Source organism: Falco naumanni, chromosome 7 (assembly GCF_017639655.2).
Source record: "Falco naumanni isolate bFalNau1 chromosome 7, bFalNau1.pat, whole genome shotgun sequence".
In the NCBI taxonomy this organism is placed as follows: Eukaryota; Metazoa; Chordata; class Aves; order Falconiformes; family Falconidae; genus Falco; species Falco naumanni.
In genome coordinates, this window is record NC_054060.1 from 29,971,781 (window position 1) to 29,991,462 (window position 19,682).

The 19,682-nt window shown below is 45.3% G+C and overlaps 2 protein-coding genes across 5 annotated transcripts in view; one reads left to right on the forward strand and one right to left on the reverse strand.

Moving 5' to 3' along the window:
• Positions 1 to 19,682, reverse strand: part of BRF1 (BRF1 RNA polymerase III transcription initiation factor subunit) — a 175,684-nt gene that overhangs the window by 76,146 nt on the left and 79,856 nt on the right. For both annotated transcript variants that reach the window (XM_040602549.1, XM_040602551.1), the window contains 3 exons: positions 12,456 to 12,605; positions 10,735 to 10,828; positions 796 to 922 (listed from right to left, as the gene is read on the reverse strand). In XM_040602549.1, coding sequence (XP_040458483.1) covers positions 796 to 922; positions 10,735 to 10,828; positions 12,456 to 12,605 — 371 coding nt within the window. The remainder of the gene's footprint in view (positions 1 to 795; positions 923 to 10,734; positions 10,829 to 12,455; positions 12,606 to 19,682) is intronic.
• Positions 14,451 to 18,967, forward strand: BTBD6 (BTB domain containing 6). Of its 3 annotated transcripts, XM_040602554.1 has the most exons (6): positions 14,455 to 14,701; positions 15,809 to 15,890; positions 16,139 to 16,439; positions 16,607 to 16,697; positions 16,972 to 17,090; positions 17,321 to 18,967. In XM_040602554.1, the coding sequence occupies exons 3-6, from the start codon at positions 16,228 to 16,230 to the stop codon at positions 18,351 to 18,353; spliced, it is 1,455 nt and encodes a 484-aa protein (XP_040458488.1). In that variant the 5' UTR covers positions 14,455 to 14,701; positions 15,809 to 15,890; positions 16,139 to 16,227; the 3' UTR covers positions 18,354 to 18,967. The 3 variants fall into 3 exon arrangements, with proteins under 3 accessions (XP_040458487.1, XP_040458488.1, XP_040458486.1); XM_040602553.1 differs by having other exon boundaries at positions 14,451 to 14,701; positions 15,809 to 16,439; XM_040602552.1 differs by lacking the exon at positions 14,455 to 14,701 and having other exon boundaries at positions 15,318 to 16,439.

The following is a 19,682-nucleotide window of genomic DNA, read 5'->3' on the forward strand; positions in this document are numbered from 1 at the left end:
CAGGGTGGAAGACTGCACGCAGCACACAAAAGGGAAGTGCCGACATAAGGACAGCTACTCAAGACCTCCATGCCACAAGCTCAGCTTAAGCTGTCACATGAGAGCCTCCAGTTTTCTAAGGACAAAAAGATTTGACACTTCAGTAAAAGGGAAAGCACAAAAAAGGGAAACACACATGCAGCAAGAAAGCAAGCAAGAAGGAGGTAACTGTGCTCAGCGCAACTGCATCAGCTTGCAAATGGGGGAGCATCTGGGCAGAGTGTGCTGAACCCTGACCCACAATACAGCAGTCGTGGGCTATGCACCAAACCCTGGTAGCCTGAAAAACACGGAAGCTCAGGTGGTGCTTGTTTACTCGACCACCCAGACATCCTGATCTGCACTAACAAAAGCAGTGGCTCTGTTCTTTCTGCAGTGGCTGGCTACGACAGTAGACATACTTCAATCCCTCATCAGGGAATGTTTAAAGCTACATTTGAAGCTACATATCTGAAAGAGCACATCTCTCTGGAGGAGTGAGCAAAAATGATACAGGCAAAAAACTTATATATATATAATTATTTTTTTAAATGGGAAGCTATCCCTTTGCCAGTAAAACAAAAAAATATCCTTTAGTTAATGCACTGTGTATATCATTATATATGCATTAATGCTCACCCTTCTCTTAAGAACCTCAAATTAAATGTAACTAAACCTTATCAAAGGCTGGTCAGTCAGGATTTAGTATTAACTGATTCAAAAAGGAATATACAGAGGGAGGAGAGAAATACAGAGAGCATCCAATCCAGAATTCACCTGCTGTATCTTCAATTTTTTTTGACCAGCTGTAAACGAAGGAGGATCACATTCTTCTTCCAAGTCAATCTTCATGAACTCATCTATGGTTAGCTGACTTGTTGGTGTATCTTCGAACTCTGTCAACCTACCAAAGCATATAGCACATCACCATAACATCTTTAAGAACGCCTTTAAGAGTAACAAAATTTGTCAGTCTGCTAAGTTACAGAATAAACATGTCATCGTTAGAAACTCTGGCTCAAATGCAGATTACATTAAAACTGAAGTTTTTTAAAAATGAACTAATTGTTTCATCTGCTGCAAAGAAAGTAGCTTTTCAATCACAAGTTAGCTTTTGATTTATTACAGAATGTAACACACACTTTTTTTGATGAACAAGGACTGAACAGAAATACCACGGCCCCTGTGGTCAAGTAAGTACAGACTGACAAAACTAAGACAAGAAACACAGCTCATCCCTCCCATCTCATTGTTTTGTTATCAACAGCAACAACAAAACAGATTCCCAAACTAAAATGTCTGCAGTCATAGTTTAGGAGTATGCTCTAAAATATTCCTGATATGTTAGCATGATTAATTTATGCAAAGCAAGTGTTAAAGTAACGTCTCTTCAGCAGACTGGAAGAAGGACAAGAAGCAATCTTCCCAGGACACACAAAAGCAGTAGAAAAATAAAAGGATCATCTACAAGTTGCACAGATGGAATAGACAAATGCACATAATTTTACAGTAACATACTTTGTATTTGTTTAATGTTTGTGTTTTAAAAGTTCCTTCCTATGTGAGAGAGAGGACTAGCTCCATGGGGAATCTGCCATGAAAGCAGCTGAACCTTTCAAAGGAGCTGAATCTTAAATGAGACGAAGCCGTAATTTCATCATTTTATACAGGTGGTGGAGAACAAGCACATCCATTTTACAGATGGAGAAAGTGAGACAAAAGGTTAACTACAAAGCCAGGTCAGGAAATGTCTGGCAGAACGCTTTTCTGACAGAAAGTGCCCTTTTAATAATATCAACATTTTCCATGGGAAAACGGCAATGACGGGTCTGCAGCTGCTTTACTGGAATATTCCCATCTTCCAGAGGAAGCAAAGCTGACAACAGCTTCCATCTGCAAAGCTAGGAAACTAAAAAGGGTGATTCAGTACTCCCAGCACTGAACCTTTCGACATTTCTCCCCACCTAAACGCAGTCGTGGCTTTCCCCTCTACCTCTGACTGCAACAGAACTCCCTCCGAAGAAGTAATTTTCTCTAGCACGGAAATTCAGTTTCCAACCAATTCCAGGGTCAAACCCAAGAGCACAGGGCCACACTCTCGGCCTTTATCCTCATCAGTACCTGCATTTCTTTTTTTATAAACTGAGGAGCAAGGCAAGAGGGATGCAGGCATGCCGTAGCTTCAGGCCACCTTGCCCAGAGGCACCCTGCTCCTGGAGCACAGGCCACGTGTGGCACCTCCTGCCGTGACATGGCAGGGAGAGCCAGGCACCTCTACGCCAAACCAACAGCAAGCAGCACACCGAGCCCACGCACGGCTATGCCAGCCAAAATTAGTGCTGCTGAGGAGAAGAAAGCCTCTGAAACCTAGTCTTACTTTTGGAGTTCAGGCATCTCCACCAAGCCCCAAATTAGCCATGTATTTGAGAGTGACTGACAGCCCAAAACCTTCCCTCGGAGTACCAGGGACCAGCTCCCTCCTCCTCCCTTTCAGATCAAATTGGAAAGGAGAGGAGGATGCTGTTGGCAGCAGCACCACCCAGCTTTTAATTAACAGACTAGAAGCGTTTCTCAGTGCTAACGGGCTTCCAGCGCGCATTACCCACCTTCCAGAAGGGAGCCTCATCTATCAGGCTAGAGGGAAAACCTGGCTAGGGCACTGCTGTTATTATTATTTTAATTCAGGATTCACTTCATGCCAAACCCATGCCTTATTTTAGGAGCATGGATTTTGCCAGTCACCACCATGAAACTACAGTCCTCCATCTCGCCACGTATGAATCATGCATTCACAGGTAGTTCCACTTCAGGAAGACTTTTCCTCCCAACCACACTCACCTCATTAAAGTATTATTCTCCTCCCACTGCAAAAAGCCAATATACACTTTGGCAAAGACACCTGGTTTGTTTATTCCACTAGCTCCGAGTCCAAGACGTGCAGCCAGACCTAGCGCCCAGCCAAACGGCACCACCTCGGGGCGCGCGGAGCGACGTAGCAAACACCACTAGCAAAACCAGTTGCTTGTGAAGCAAGGCTGGGGGTAAGATGACCATGCTTCGGTTCCAGCACCTAACCCCATGCACGTCTCCTTGCGGACATCGGAGGCTCTGCCTGCCCCTCTCCTTGTCCGCCGTGTCGTGTGGCTCACCTGGCGCTCCCTGCACCCACAGGTGTTAGCCCACGGGTGAGCCACCGGCCACCACCCGGCTAAAATGGCAGCATGGGTCTCTCCCAAGACCTTCAGTGCATCTGCGCCAGGACAGGACAGAGCTGTGCCATGTTTGCTGGCAGTGCTAGAAGGAGCTCAAACCCACAGCACAGCACGGTGCGACCATTTGAGCCGGCCACCAGCACCCAGTCCCACGCCCTTCCTCAGCCCTGACACAAGCCAAACGGGGCGCAGGCTGACCACCCGCCGGCCACAGCATAGGCACAGGCCTGCGGCGAGCCCCAGTTTAGAGTAGTACATAATTTCTTCATTCCTCACTAGTCTTAACCACAGGGCTCTAGCCTTCCTCCTGAAATGAAGAACCATCCCTGATGGCCAAGGATCACAGTTTGAGCATCATCTCTGTGGGAGAGTGAGCTGCTCACTCAACATTTCCTCCTTCCACTCGATATAAATAAATACCTGCCTTTGCCAACCATTTGCCTGCCTCAACATTTTACATTGGCTGATATCCTGTCTACATATTTTTAAACATTTCTTTAATTTTGGACACATGCCACCAAAGCAACAAACTGATGCACACAGCAGTCTACCCCGCATGAAACAAGGTAACATTAATTTGGCAGATAAGAAAAACTGATGCAACCCTAATTATAAGCACAGTAATTTCAGGGGCAAGGGAGTGCCCTCATGAAAAAAAAAAAATAGCTACAGGTTATTTTTAAGGTCCACATAAAAATGATACCCAAGTTCATTTTGCACTTTTGTTAATCTAAAAAAAATCTAATAGAAGTTGCCATTTCAAGTTATACACAGAAGGAGGAAAATAAACAGATATACAAATTAAGATACTATTTCCTTGGCACAAATTCAAAAGGGCTCTAAAAACTGAAATTTGGCAGACAAGTATTTTCTATTTATAGTCGAAGCAGAGACAACCACTACAGCCCAGGCTAGGATTCAACTTCCAGTATAAACCCTCCTCTTACAGTTTCTCACAGCAAACTCTTTCAAGCAAATTCCTTCGGGAGAAAAGTTTTTCCAGAGCTTAGTGTCATCTGCTCCTAACCCCAACCCTTTTTTTCAAAGAAAAATTTCCACGGCTTTTGTTTCATTCCTTTACAGACAAAACCACACCTTGTCTTCTGATAAAGCACTTCTGTGCAGAAAACAGTAAACAGATTCTATTCACACTTAATTTTAGCTCCCAACAAGAGAAAACGGGTCAGTCATTTTTAAGTGAGGTTTTTTATTTTGTTTTGCTTCAGGGGGACTGTCCAGTGGAGAGTTATGAATCCAATCTACAGCCAAGGAAAAAAAAAGACTCCCGTGCACAGCTAGCTGCTCGGGTTTAATGTTTAATTGAAATTCTGCAGCAGTGGGGTGCAAGAAAGCACATAAAAGAACAAGGTCTTCTGGAGCCCAACTCAGAAATGTTTCAGGAGTCCAAGTTCAAAGTCCAATAGGGGCTTCTAAGCAGAGACCAGCTAGGAAAAGCCATGGTGTCATCCTACATGTACACAATTAGCACCTAGCTCTAGAAAGCAGGCAGCATAAAGCAGAGGTATGTTGTGCTCGACCCCTATACAGAAGGGCAAATTGTAACTTCAGAGACTTTTTTTTTTTAAAGAGGGAACATGAAATTTAATCCTGAGCAGTCAGCTTTTAAGTTACCTGTTGAGAAAGGTCTTTTTAAGGTACTTAAATTATTTTATTAATGGATTAAAAAAAAAGTACTGAGCTGAATATTGGCATATTGTTAGCAGAAATATATGAAAAGAACTTTATTGCGAGATAAGCTGTTGGTGGTAATTAAACTCCCTTGATTTTTCCAAAATTAACAATATAATTAAAAACATAAGTAATAACTTACATGATCTCTACATAATCTTAACTGTCATATCAGTTACAAAAGTTCTAGTAATAGATCAGCTGATTTGACAACTCCAACATTCACAGACTCTGGAAAAGGGATTTACTTTTTTATCTTGGTGAAGTACCAAAACCCTGCAGTAGATCACCACTGTTCTAACTGAACGTTCATCAGTTTTGCCTACCACTCTAAACCCGTGCACTCACTCATAGGAAAGTAGTTCAGAATTTACACTGATGTGGCAAACCATCACTATTTTTTATACTACAAATTTAACAGTCTATTGCATCATCCTCCTCTCCCGTTTTTTTTTCCAAGCCATACAATATTTATGCATGAATGATTTATGGAAGTATGTAAACACATACCCTACAAGTGATACTTAATATAGAACATATATCAGAAACAGTTACTAAATGCTTCCTACATGACATGAAAAAAGTTTTCCAGTACCCATCAGTATGTAAACAAACAGAAGTGTAATCCTCTGGTATCTAATCATTGTACATGTAACACGATTTTACACATACTTGTAGCAATAAAGAAAAGGTATTTTTGAAGCCTACATGAATGACTATCTCATTGCTAAAGGTAAGGACAAAATCAAAGGCGATCCAGTTACCGTAGTGTTACAACTTACAACTTATCACCTGAGCTGTGCTGAATTAGGCTGTCTGTGTTCCCAGCCCAATGCAACTGTAAAGAGAAGCATTTTCACTTCCACGGTGTACTACATTAATACATTCACCTCTTTTTGCAATGGAGTAAGAGCATACACACACAGTCATTTACTGCAAATTAATTGGTGACTGATAATTTAATGGTGCTCATTTGCTGGCAACTCTCTGTTGTTTTTCTACATATTAAAGAATGGGTACCTTGAAAGACGTATTGTACTAAATAAAGGACCCTTTAGAATTAGTTGGTTTTACTTGCTCACACCAAAACAGAGATTTAAATTCTCACAAATTCATTACCTTAAATTTCAAAGCCCTGATTCTGCAAACGCTTACATATGTGGTTAATTCGGGTTAACACTTGAGCACACGGTTAGCTCACCCGCTATCCCACCGATGTTATCTCCTTGGCCATCCCAGAAGTCCACCAGTCTAAACGATCTGGAATTTTTTGTTCTTGCGTTTCTTTCTCCACCTGATTCAAATGTTCACACCAAGCTAATGAAACAAAAATGCTTTCACATTCCTTAAAATTTTGTTTCATTAGCATGATTCCTTCCACTGTGGCCTGTCAAAAACACTCTATGATCTCCTGGAAAAGTAAAATAGCGTGCTGCTTAATTTCTTAACAGCCGCTCAGATGAGGAAAGCCGAACACAGAGAAAACTGTTGACAAGATCTAAGCCTGAGTTAGTGCTAATAAGTTAATTATTGTTTCAAAAGTAACAGACACCAAATAATTTTGAAATTACATTTTTTAAATAAGTATGAAGTACTAAAATATATTAGGAATCTAATTCACGTATTAGCCTACTAGCTGTAGAGAAGCTGGATTTATAAAAAGGAACACTGCCTGTGAAATTGGATTCCTCAGAAATAAAACCTTTTTTTCATTAAATCAGACAACTCAACTTACAAAGGTATGCAATACCAACCCGCATGGATCAAGTTGTATTTTACTCACCATACTGGAAAGATTTCTAGAAATCATCTATAAGCCACTTGAAATTATTGAACTGGGGACATAAAATATTTCTCAATTTACTTTCTTAGCTTATCACAATCAGCGGCCAGCGAAGGAGCTCCAGAGCTGCTGAGCTGAGATAGAGCAAACACCACCACAAGCTCCTTTGCATGAAGTAACTTCCTCAGTTTTCTAAAATACCACAACTCGGTCATACTGAGCATCCCCGACCCTTCCCCGTGCTCAAGGATCTTTGGTAAACAGCTCTCACTTAATTCATCGGACACCTTTCACGGGATTTTAGCACGGCTTTACTTGGATCACAGCTGAACGCAGACTTCTTCACGCCTTTCCCTTCAGCCCTGGCCTTGATACGACTTTGCTATTTTGGAAAACGCAACCGCACAGCCACCTCGCAGCTACGCGCACCCCTGCTATCTTCTCTTCCCAGCCTGACCATGGACTCCTATACCGACTTGCTCCCCGCTTTGCCTGCTCTGGCAGACATCTACCCAACTTGAGACTGCACTAGGAGCTTGGACATGAAGTTTATGTGAGCTATATATTGCAGAAATAAAAATAAGAAAAGCTGCAGGCAATACATTTATCTCTATGCATGAATCTTTAATTTTCCCAGAAAATTACCGAAGCAGGCATTGAAAGAGCTGTAGCTGGGCCCTCAGGATATGAGCAAAGGACCCCATTTATGGTAGTCCCTGCAGCATCTCCAACCAGAAACCGGAGTTCCTTCATAACAACTCTTGTCTTCCTTCCCCAGAAATGCTATTTTGTTGTGAGAAAAAATAGTCACCTCAAAAATGAGCCCTTTAAACCCTTTCTGGCCTTTTATCCAACTCCTTCTGAATGAAGCTTTACTTCTCCTGAAGTTCATCACAAATAGTTTTTTTAACAGATAGTACTTTATGGAACTGAGAAGAAGTATTTTTTATGTAAAAAGCAGCTTAATTTAAAGATAAAAAGAGTACGGCAAAGAAGTAAAATGCAAGTGTTAACAAAGATAAGCTGATTTACGGTTTTTTATTTCTATTCAAGAAGCGCCTAAGATCTTCAAACAGGCATAAGGGCCGCACAGTATTACATAATGCACAATGGACAAATATCACAAAAATTATTCTCACTGCAGATAAAGACAGAATTTAGTATGCAGAGAAAGTATGCAATAGGTGAACAAGCAGATGAAGGGGAAGAGTATGTAAAGGTTAAAAAGGCAGCAGCGAAGACAGGTGCATTGAGCACAGGCACAAATGTGAGGGTTAAACTGAATAAAAGGGTTGGGTTTATTAAAAGTTAATTTCTGCTATCTCCACAGATGATTACACAGAAAATAACAATTTGACTAATTAGTTAATATTTGCACAGTACTTTGAATATATAAAGTGATATATAAGTTAATATCATTTCAATTAGACTGGAAATGAGATAGAATTATCAGTGCATTTATTAATATTTAATATGTTCACTTTCAACAACAGCAACAAGCTTTACATTTTAATTGTGTACTTCAAAACATAAAGCTTCAAGGCCCTGTGAAGGAACTACAAAGTTTTCTTCCCAAGATCCTACCAAACCCCCACACCTATTACAAACAAACATACACTGATTTTTAACCAAACAGACAGTTAAATTAGGAACTCTTGATTTGGAGATGAGCGACAGGGTCCACGGGCCATGCTTTGTCACTTTTTCTTTCCAAAATAGATTCCCTTTATGATCGGGTCATTCATTTTTATGGCCTGAAGGCACATCCAATTTTTGTGAAAAGCCTCCTAAGGGCTACTCCTCCACTACACAGCAGTGAAAGAGGTGATAGACCACAGGGCCTGGGGGTCTCCAGATGACGGCCAACAGAGTGAACTAATCCCGTTTTACACAGTCACATCAGCTGCATTGCACTGGATCAAAAACAGTGCCCTGCTTAGGGAAGGGCTGCCACCCCTTGCTGAGGGTCTTCCCAAAACGGGAAGCCAAGCGGGGCTTTCTTAAAAAGCATCGTCCCCTCAGCCAAGCCACTGCCCCGGCCCCCCCAGCTGCAGGCCTGCCTCCGCAAGGCAAGGGGGGAGGCGGCACCTCATGCCCGTGCTGCCCCGTCCCTTGCAGATCTCTGCCATGGAAGTCTGTCAGCACTGAAAGCAAACGCAGCTTCCCATGGTCTGTGCTTCCCCAGGGACCATGCAGCCAGCTGGGAGCTAAATCAAACGAGCAGGCTAGAAGTTTCAGGGTTATCTGGCCTCCTGTTTGGTTTCACTTCAAGAGCTGCCAGGGCAAAGCCATCAGCCATGAGCGTAGCATCCAACGCCGCCCGTTCATGAGCGTTCACCCAACTACGCTCAACACCTTCACAATGCTCCAAGCAGCAGTAGCTCTTTACACACCAGAGTAACTATAGCAATAATCACAAGGAAATAAAACTGTAGATCAAAAACTGAGAAGCTAAGAAATCTTTAAGAACAAGAATAAGTTCTTATTAATTTAGACAACTTCTACTCAATGGCATTTTGAGAGGAATTCTTGAAAGAAAAGAATAAAAACTGGAGTGCAGAAAGAGTTATTCAAAGTTGGTTTTTTTTAATTGCCTTCGTTAAATACTATATAACGTGCTCTTATTTGAAAAACATCAATCAAATTTATAGATTCATGATAAATAGTTGTAATTATAGCTGCCTGAAAATAATTCAGCTGTCACGTTTACTCTGTCAAAGTAAATAACGCTGTCATTTTAGTTGATGTGTGTGACTTGAGTAAACATTTCAAAGCATGAATTTTGCAGTAAGATTTTTTCACTTGAAACAATTGCTCAAATTAATTTTCCTTCCAACTCTAACTTATTATGCTTATTTTCTTAGTAAGAACCAACTCTAACAATTTCACCAAAGGATCCTGAAGCACACTGTGGATATATAAATCATCAATCATACAAAATGCGCACTAAAACACATGACCTGTTGGCCAAAGGAAAAAAGTAGCTTTTGTACTACTCCATCCTTGCAGCTGTAGTGCCTTGAAGCATTTCAAACACTTTTAACTTTACCCCTATACCACCCAGGCATGGTAGGGAAATAGCATCACTCCTGTTCCACAGATGATCTGGGGCAAAAATACTTTTCACAATTAAGAAGTTAATATTATTAAGAAGTATTAGACAGAGCTGGATGTGCTTAAGCTGGTCTCAATGAGGTGGAGAGAAAGAGAGACACCAGGAGAGCTTTCTAAAGACAGACCTTGATGGAACACACTTCAGAATATATTGGTGGTACAAAAATTTCCATCTGGGGACAACAGAAAGCATTATATTTCACAAAAAGGTCATTTTTTACTGAAAATACAGGGAAAGAAAATGTTACAGCTTTTCAAAAATAAAATGAGGGAAACTGAGTGACTGCTTACTTCATCAAAATATGGAAACTAGTATTAGATCTTTTTAAAAAACCCCAAACATGCCAAAGGTACTTGGGAAATTCCTATTTTCAGGCTCACATTCTGCTGACAATTCCAGTTCGGATCCCTTCAGTGACCTTAGCATTAGACTCACTTCACTGTCTTCTATTTATTAGCAGTGCGACACTATCAAAAATGAACAGTGCAGCAAAATATTTTGAAAAGTTCTGTTCAATAACAGCTGAAGGACAAGACTTCTCAGCACTCTATTCTGGATTAATGAAAAAAAAAATAAAATCCCACAGTACACCCTCAGCTTTGAGAATCAATCAATTATTTCTTCTTAAGACATGACAACACTGTTAACATTTCCAACCCAACATTTTTTTGCCTTCAACTCTTCACCTGTTAAATGGGCACAGTGCTCCTTACCGTCTCTGCTAAGCATTTGAGGCCTTATATAAGAAGCAGGTGTTAGTACTTAAAAATGACCAGTTAAAAACATATTGTACTTACGTTATTCTTGGCAGTTTTGAAAAGGAAAAAAACCTGGTTTTCTCCGATATACGTTCGTTTTAGACTACACCACTTTTCAGTACTGTAAATGGAAGATAAAAGCAATAAAATTGCACTGACCTTTTCCTTAATGTAGACTCACAAACCTTGACCACCCTGATGACCTCTTTAACAGTACGTCGGAAATCATGCATTCTTGCTGCCACTAGCAGAGCTAGAGAATAAGCAGGGAAAGTCAATGTCAAAGAGGAAAATTTCCTGAAGAAAAGCAGAAAACAGTCAGATAACTATAGCCTCTCTTTGCCCCTGCCTTTGGCTAAAAAGCTGTAAATGCTTATGCTCAGCTTGCCGCTGAATACAGGTGATTGAATTGACTTCACAAACTTTGCTTCCTACCCAATAGAATTAAGCTGATTGCAAACTGCACCCTGAAAAATTCTGTGCTTCAGCATTTGGGCAACCGTGGCCAGCTACTGAAAATACAGCACAAGAACATCTCATTGATCCCATATTTTCAAAGCTGTCATCTTTTCAGCAGAATTTACTAGTCCTCAATAAAAAGATCTCCAGCAAAACACTGAATCTGCCTAAGCTGTTATCTTCATCATGGTCACCACTACCACTGTCTCGCTAGTGGCCAAGTACTCTCTGGCAAGACCCTCTACACAGCTAGGTAACTAGCCCTGGCTGCATGTTCACAAGTCTGTTGATTCAGAGCACTAGCTCCGTTTTGAAGCATCACCCCCACCCATCAAGCAGTGGGTCAGTGCACAGAACAGTTTTAAGCATGCAGAACTGCTTCTTTTCAGTGGAAACTAAAACAGAGCTCTACTTCAGGTATATGTGTGAAGTGCTCCAGTTTCTAATGGGAACATCAGAGGCTGAACTAACAACTGGTCCTTCAAAGAACTATGCGTGGCACAGACATTTAGCCCAGGGAAACAAGCTAAAACCCGTCCACAGTACACCTCACGAACTGTATGTTGCATGGATGGATGCAGGGGACTCAGCACCTGCTTCCATCTATTGATCCATCTCTGTTGAATCAAATTACTTGCTCGTGTGGATACAGTCTATGTAGTGAATGAAAGACCAGGCTGCTCTCCCATAGAGTCTATACCCAAATTTTTAGCAATGTGCAATAAGCAAGTACCGTTAACAAAAAGAGGCTAGAAATTTCAAGAAGACTGCACAGTTCTGGGTTCCCTAAGGTTTGACCACTGTTTCTCGTTCCAGCATGCACATGTAAGATCTTTCAAATAAAATAAAGTGCATATATAAACTCTGTGACTATCTACACTCTTCATTACTCTGACCTCACTGGCTGGTACTGTCTACCTTTTAACCTAGCCCTCCCAAACTGGTAGGTTTTACGTAAGCATCATGACAGCAATGGATCTTGGAAAAAAGATGAAGAAGTAGAGGGAAATAATTTCACAGAACAGGTCAAAGAGGGCATCTCTTGCATAAGACTCTGTGTAAAGACACAAATCAAAGTGCTTGCGCTAATGGTGTCATTTTAGCTGACAAAAAAAAACCTTTTAGCAGCTAAATCTTGCAGAGAGTGAGGGTGAGAAGAGTGCCAGAAAGGAGGTTAAAAAATCCAAAATGTAAGATACAAAGGATCTGAGCAAGTAATGTAGGAGCAAGGGCAAAAATGGAGCTTGAATTTCAAAAACTGTTCCAGTGAAGACCTATATAATCTGTAGGTGCCTAACAGCACAAAACCCAGAGAATGTGGTATCACTGAGCAAATCAGAAAGTCCTCATCTGTTCCCAACTCCCAGATTCTCCTGTGCATCCCACTGTGAGGGAAGTGATACACCCAGCGTTTGACATACCTGCTCCGCAGAGCCCAGATGGCCGGCGGCCGGTGTGCATCCAGTCCCGCTTCATTCTCTGCAACAGCCTGAGAGCCGTCATGGACACCTCGTGGTTCTTATCCCCAAACTCAAGCATGTGTGCAAAACGAGGAATATATAAACATGGATCTGCAACAGAAAGAAAGATAATTATTTCTAATCCTAACCTTTGATTTAGGAAATGCAGTACTCGAGCAGCAGCACTACTGTGAAGCTGTTATGGTTGGCTTGCTTCGCATCTCAGCAAACAACACGGATTGTGCTGCTGGGCCACATCCTCTGGTCACTGAGCTTTAGAAGCAACTTTTTAGTTAAGCTAAAACAAAACCCTTTCTTGCTTTATAGACAAGAGTTTTAAAGCATACGCAACCTTTTTCTTACATGCCTTTCAGAGTCCAAGGCTGCACATGCCAACTCCAACACATGAGCAGTATTACTGGTATCACTGAAATTATGGACAAAGCTAAGTATTTGCAAAAGCTTTTGCAGAATGAGGACTTGACTTAGACCCAATGCTTTTTAATGTCTCCTGCAAAGTAACAAGTAAGGTAACTTGCAGGTCTCGTACCTGACTACAAACTAAGCTTCAAAAAAAATCAGTTTGCTTAAAATCCCATGGCCCTAGCAAAAGTCTCCTTTACATCTTCAAATTTACTTCCAGCTCCTTCTCAGACTCATATTCCAACAATACAAAACACTGTTTATTGCAGATACTAAGGCATGCTCTCCATCGGCATAAATTGTTGGAACTCAATTAACGTCAACAGCGTTATGACAATTTACATCGGCCACGGATCTGCCTCCAGATGTATAAACTTATTACAAGTGCTGGAGTTATCAGCTTCAAACTAACCAAAATATGTCAGTACGGATTGTGCTTTGCCTAAACCAATTTATAATTTATCAAACAATCTTGTAAAAGCTACACTTAACACATGTTTACTCTTATTTGAGGTATCAGTTTCTCATTTCCTGCCAGCCTTTTATCACTTGACCGAAAATCCATGATGTACGGTAAATTGTTAACTACCAGGCTCAACTCAATTTCCTTAGCTGATCCCCTATGTGGGCACTTAAACTGATAAAGATGAAAATTCAGCTGGAAACACTGGAACAATCTTATGAATTTACAATTAATCAAAGCCATTTCATTTAGCACCGAGTTCTAACAATGATGCCCTGTTGCTATCCATAATTACCAAGATCACACCGTAGGTGATTATGCCTGTCAGCCCTGCAGAAGCATTTAAATGAACACATTTATTGAGCAAGAACTTCCAAACACACTTCCCTCAAAACCAAAGAAATGCCGGAGTGCAGTCACCCTCTAAACGTGACCCTAAAACTCAAAGGTTTAGGAAGGATTAACTGATCCCGATGATTCGTAAGGGTGGCTGCTCTGCATTCCCAAGTATGATTTTAGAAAACTGCACTCAACAGAAACGCCCAGTTCCGAAATACAAGAAAAAAACCTTTCAGAAGCGGCAGCCCAGGGTTCAACAGACATTTAAACTTTGCTCTTCGCACTGCAGGAGCCTGTGCAGTGTCCGAGAGGGCCCAGCTTCAGCTCCGTGGGCGCAGAGCGGAGCAAGGCAATCCACCGCCTTCTCTTCCCAGTCCCAGGAGCATTTACACACCCGCCTTGTTGCTCCTCTGGCATTTCTGCTGGCATTCATGCCCACCCGTCATTTGACAAGATATTCCACGTCATTAATTTAAATTCTGAAGCTACCAGCCAGAAAATGAATGCGTGGGGGGTGATGGGGGCACGTGTGCACGGACTGCAAAACCTGAAGGAGGCTGTAAATGGCCAGGAGGCAACACCAGCAATATAGAACTTGAATGCAGGGCAAAGGTTAACGTAAACATGTCCCGCGTGGATGTGAACTTTTTTTTTTTAGCCCCCCCGGACACCTGGCTCCCTTCCAGCGGTGGAGGGGGGGCGCCCCGCTGATGCTCACCCCCGCGCCTTCGGGGCGAGCCTCGGGCCGGCACCGGCCGTGCCAGCGCGGCCGAGCCCGGTGCCTCCCCGAGCGGGGCCTGCGGCGGCCGCCGAGCAGACAGAGCAGGGACGCGCCGGTGCGTGCCGTAGGGGAGCAGCACCTGCCCTGCCGAGGGCTGCCCTTCGCTCATCGCTCGGGACCGGCACTTTCCGCAGCGCCCGGGCGCCACGCAGTCACAGGAAACGTTCCGGGAACGGGCGGCGCGGCCTCCCCGCCGCACAGGTACCGGGGGCGGCAGGCCCGGAGAGCGGCCCGGGAGCCGGGCCCGCCGAAGGCCGCCCCCACCCAACGGGCACGGGCAGCGCGGCGGGGGTGTGTGGGGGTGTGTGTGGCGGCCCCACGGGAGGCGGGCGGGGAGGGCCCGCACAGCGGGGCACGGCGGCCCCAGGGCTACGAGAACAGGCCGGGAAAAGCCCCGCAACCACCCGGGCTCGGCTCGCCCCGCCGGGCCGTGCCCCTGCGGCCGCCCCCGGCGCCGGCTCGGCTCCCCCCGCGGAGCTGCGCGGCCGAGCGGAGCGGGGCGGTGCGCGGCGCGGCGGCGCCCCCGCCCGGGCCTCCCGGGAAAGGCGGTGGGCGCCGGGGCCGCCCGCCCCGCCCCAGGAGCCCCGGGGCCCGGCCCCCGCGCCGCCCGCCCCGGCCCCGCGCTGGCTCCCGGTGCGGCGGGGCGGCGGGGGGGGTCGCGGGCCCGGCGCTGCGCACGTACACCCGCGGCGGGGGGGCGCGGCGGGCTGGCACACGGGGCGGGGGCGGCTCCCCCCGCCGCGCCCCGGCGCTCCCCATTGGCGCGGGCGGCCGTGACGCGCGGCGCGGCGGCTGCCTATTAGGGCGGGAGGCGGAGGCAGGGCCCGGCAGAGCCGCGCCGAGCCCGGCCGCGTAGCGCCGCGTCCCGCCGCCGCGAGGGGAGCGCCCAGGGCAGCGTCGCCCGCCCGCCCGGAGCGGAGGAGCCGGGGCGCCCCGCGGTCAGGAGCAGCGCGGAGGAGCAGCGCCGTGCGGCGGCGGCCGCCGCGGGTGGAGGAGGAAAGTTGGTGCGAGCGGCGGCAGGGCCGCCCGGGAGCGGGACTGCAGGGAGCCGCCGCCTCGCCTCGGCCCGGCCGCCGCGGATGTGCCCCCGCCGGGCGGGGAAGGACGGAGCGGAGCGCGGTCGCTGGCAGCGGGGACTGGGCGGCTGGCTGCGCTTCACCCTCGCCGGGCTGCTGCACTCGGAAGATTTGTGGATTGACTCTCGCTTCTGACCCACTGCCTCGGCTGGATTTGTGGGCTGTTCTGCGGCTGGATTTGGGCTTTTTTTTAATTATTATTATTTTTCTTCTTCTCTTTCCTTGGGGGAAGGAAGTGCCTGGCAGCCCCGCTCGGGCTCCCCACTGCAATCGTGGCAGTGCCGCGGAGGCTAGGACCCCCCCTGCGAGCCAAGGTGAGCACTGGCACCGGTCCGATACAGCAGCATCCCTCTGGCCCCCGGAGAGGTGCGGGGGATTTAACCACCGAGCGCGCACACACACCAAAAAAACCAAAAGCCACCCTGCACCTAGAAGCGTACAAAATATCCAGATAGTGGGACTCGCATTTGGGATCTGTTAGTTCTCTTGCTCATGCCACTGCCCCATGGTTGCCTCAATGGCAGGATCATGAAGTGTTTGACTTTTTTTCTTCTGCTTCCAGAGACCTTAAAGAAGTCCAAAAAGAGTGTGAGGTCAAACGGCAAGGTGCCAGGATGCTATGAGATAGTGCCCCTGTCCCTGAAGAAGAAGATGGCTGCAGAACTTTACCCTGCCAGCACCAACACCAACATTGCAAACAGTAACGCCGCCGCCGCCGCCGCCACCGCTGCCAACAGCAAGAAGAACGCCCTGCAGCTCCAGCAAAGCGCCCAGCCGCCCCCGCCGCCCCAGCTCCAGAACCTCAACAACAACAACTTGGAGAGCGCCAACTGGCAGTCCTTCCACCCCACGCTGCGGGAGAGGTAAGGGCAGCCCCGGCGGACCCCCCGCCCCGTGCACCTGCGCCAAGGCCGGGCTGGGGCGGCCCCGGCACCGGGGGCCCCGGCGGGAGGAGGCTGGGGCGGCCGCGGCACCGGGCGAGGGGCTGCCCGCGGCTAACGGGGCTTCTCCCCCCTCCCCTCGCTTGCAGGAACGCACTGATGTTCAATAACGAACTCATGGCTGACGTCCACTTCATCGTGGGCCCACCGGGCGCATCCAAGAAAGTTCCTGCCCATAAGGTTTGTACAGATGATTTCTGGCTGCTTAATGCTGCTGCGCGTATTGCCTTCTCCCCCCGCCTTCCAACTAGGTTCCACTTTTTTTTTTTTCTAATTACAGCTCTCGTCTAATCCCAGAAGTAATTCACATACGCTGCAATTAAAGGGAGTCCAAGGCAGTCTTCTGCCTCCACTGCAGCTTTTAACTTTCCCTAAGCGTAGCTCTTAGAAAAAGCCAGCGCACTCAGCATTTACCGATGTGTATGACTGAGGCTTCTCTCTCTTTATTTTCCAGTATGTTTTGGCAGTCGGTAGCTCAGTCTTCTATGCTATGTTTTATGGCGATCTCGCAGAGGTCAAATCTGAAATCCATATACCAGATGTGGAACCTGCAGCCTTTCTAATCCTATTAAAGTAAGTGGCCACTACAAGTCTACTAATTACATGGACAGAATCAATGTAGCTTATAAAATATACATCTCCTAATTGGCATTGTGCAATACGCACTTATTACTGTTTACTTCATGTGCTGACAAATGCTGAATGTCAGATTCACTGCCAGCAAAGATGATGATAGATCAATCTTTCATGGCCTATATATATATTTCCCCCCCTCCCTAAGAAACTATCTTTTTCCCATCTAGATACATGTATAGTGACGAAATAGACCTGGAAGCTGACACAGTTCTGGCTACACTGTATGCTGCCAAGAAGTACATCGTGCCGGCCCTAGCAAAGGCTTGCGTCAATTTTCTGGAGACCAGTTTAGAAGCGAAGAACGCTTGTGTCCTGCTGTCTCAGAGCAGGCTCTTCGAGGAGCCAGAGCTGACGCAGCGCTGCTGGGAAGTGATTGATGCTCAAGCAGAAATGGCACTGAAGTCAGAAGGCTTCTGTGAGATAGATCAACAAACACTAGAGATCATTGTAACCCGGGAGGCGCTCAACACCAAGGAAGTGGTAGTTTTTGAGGCTGTTCTCAACTGGGCAGAGGCTGAATGCAAAAGGCAAGGGCTGCCGGTTACGCCACGCAACAAGAGGAACGTATTAGGAAAAGCTTTGTACTTGGTGCGGATTCCGACCATGACTTTGGAAGAGTTTGCCAACGGAGCTGCCCAGTCCGACATCCTCACCCTTGAGGAAACTCACAACATATTCCTGTGGTACACAGCCGCAAACAAACCCAAACTAGAGTTTCCGCTGACAAAAAGAAAAGGACTCGTACCTCAGCGATGCCATCGGTTTCAGTCGTCTGCATATCGCAGCAATCAGTGGAGGTACCGAGGGCGATGTGACAGTATTCAGTTTGCTGTAGACAAACGGATATTTATAGCAGGACTGGGATTGTATGGGTCAAGCTGTGGCAAAGCTGAATACAGCGTCAAAATCGAACTGAAGCGCTTAGGCGTTGTCCTTGCTCAAAATCTGACAAAGTTTACTTCTGACGGCTCCAGTAACACTTTCTCTGTGTGGTTTGAACACCCTGTGCAGGTTGAGCAAGACACGTTTTACAATGTAAGTGCTATTCTTGATGGTAATGAACTCAGCTACTTTGGGCAAGAGGGAATGACTGAAGTGCAGTGTGGGAAAGTGACATTCCAGTTTCAGTGCTCCTCGGACAGTACTAATGGAACTGGAGTACAAGGAGGACAAATACCTGAGCTCATTTTCTATGCATGATGCATTTCACCTTGATTGTATTCCAATACTGCAATGATGCACATTAAGGGATTTTTCAGTTTTACTATGAACTCTGCAGCAGTATGGAATGTTATGCTACTTACCTATCTGCTACATCAGGCTATACGAATAAGTGAAGGAATGCTCTTGAATTTAATCTTATTTTATTTATTCATAAGCTATTTGACTTAATTATTAAGACTGCAACAAGCAGAAAAATGTTAAATTTCGCACGTACTGTGCATTTATTTTGTATATAGATAACTAACTTGCAGAGTGCAGCTGACTTAAAACAGAATGTTCTAAACTAGAGCAGTTTATGAATCTGTGAAATATAAAACATTTTTACTTGCCCTAAATCCTGTGTACTTGATCATTGCTGATCTTATGGCTTGTGTCTACTAATTCACCTACAGCACAGTTAACAGGGGTGACAGTCCTGTAGTCTGTCCCCTGCTGTGCATCTACACAGGGCATTAGCTATCACTGCAGACATGAAAGCTGCCTTGCCTGGTAACGGAGATTACCCAGCAGCAGCCTTTACTTTCCTTCATGAAAAAGGGTGCTGACCTATGCAGAAGCTCAGTTTTTTTGGGTGTGTTGCCTAAGCTGAAGACCAGCAAACCATGAGTGTAATCAGGGTTGATCAAAATCATCCAGTGGTTATATCTGAAAGCTTCTGATGCCCATTCACATACATCCTCTGACTTAACCTCCAGCCTGCCCAGCAAACACCACACTGACACTTGTACCTGTCAAACTGCACCCCACTCGAAGGGCCGGAGTCAAGACATACAGATGAAGTTTTAATGCAGTGACAGGCTTCATCACAGGTTTAGCCCACAGCTGTGATACTGGCAACCACTGTCTAAATATACATCCCACCCTCTCACATTTAGAAGCAGACATTTGAGAAATACTTGCAATGTAGTCTTTTAAGTTCACTCAATTAATAATTAGAAATAAGCCACCTTAAACAAAAGCTGCTGCTTCTTTCCTCCTTCTATTTTTTCTTCAAGCAGTCTCCTCCATTATGAGCAGCCATTGTATAGTTAGTAGCCTTTTCTCAAAGAGGGATAAAAGTAGGTATTTTTCTCAAGTGTCTGACAATCGTTACAGAGGAGCCAATTAGAAATACTTACTGTTTTTTAATAAATATATTTTGTCATAATGACCCTGGAAAGAATACTCAAACAGCAGTCTAAAACCAGTATTTTTTCCATGTAAAACAAGTACCTCTACATTTAATTTAGAAGTGTTCTCTGTTTGTCTCTTCCTAAGCTGCATTAATTTTCACCTTGAAACTAAGCTGCAATATCAATTCTGCCT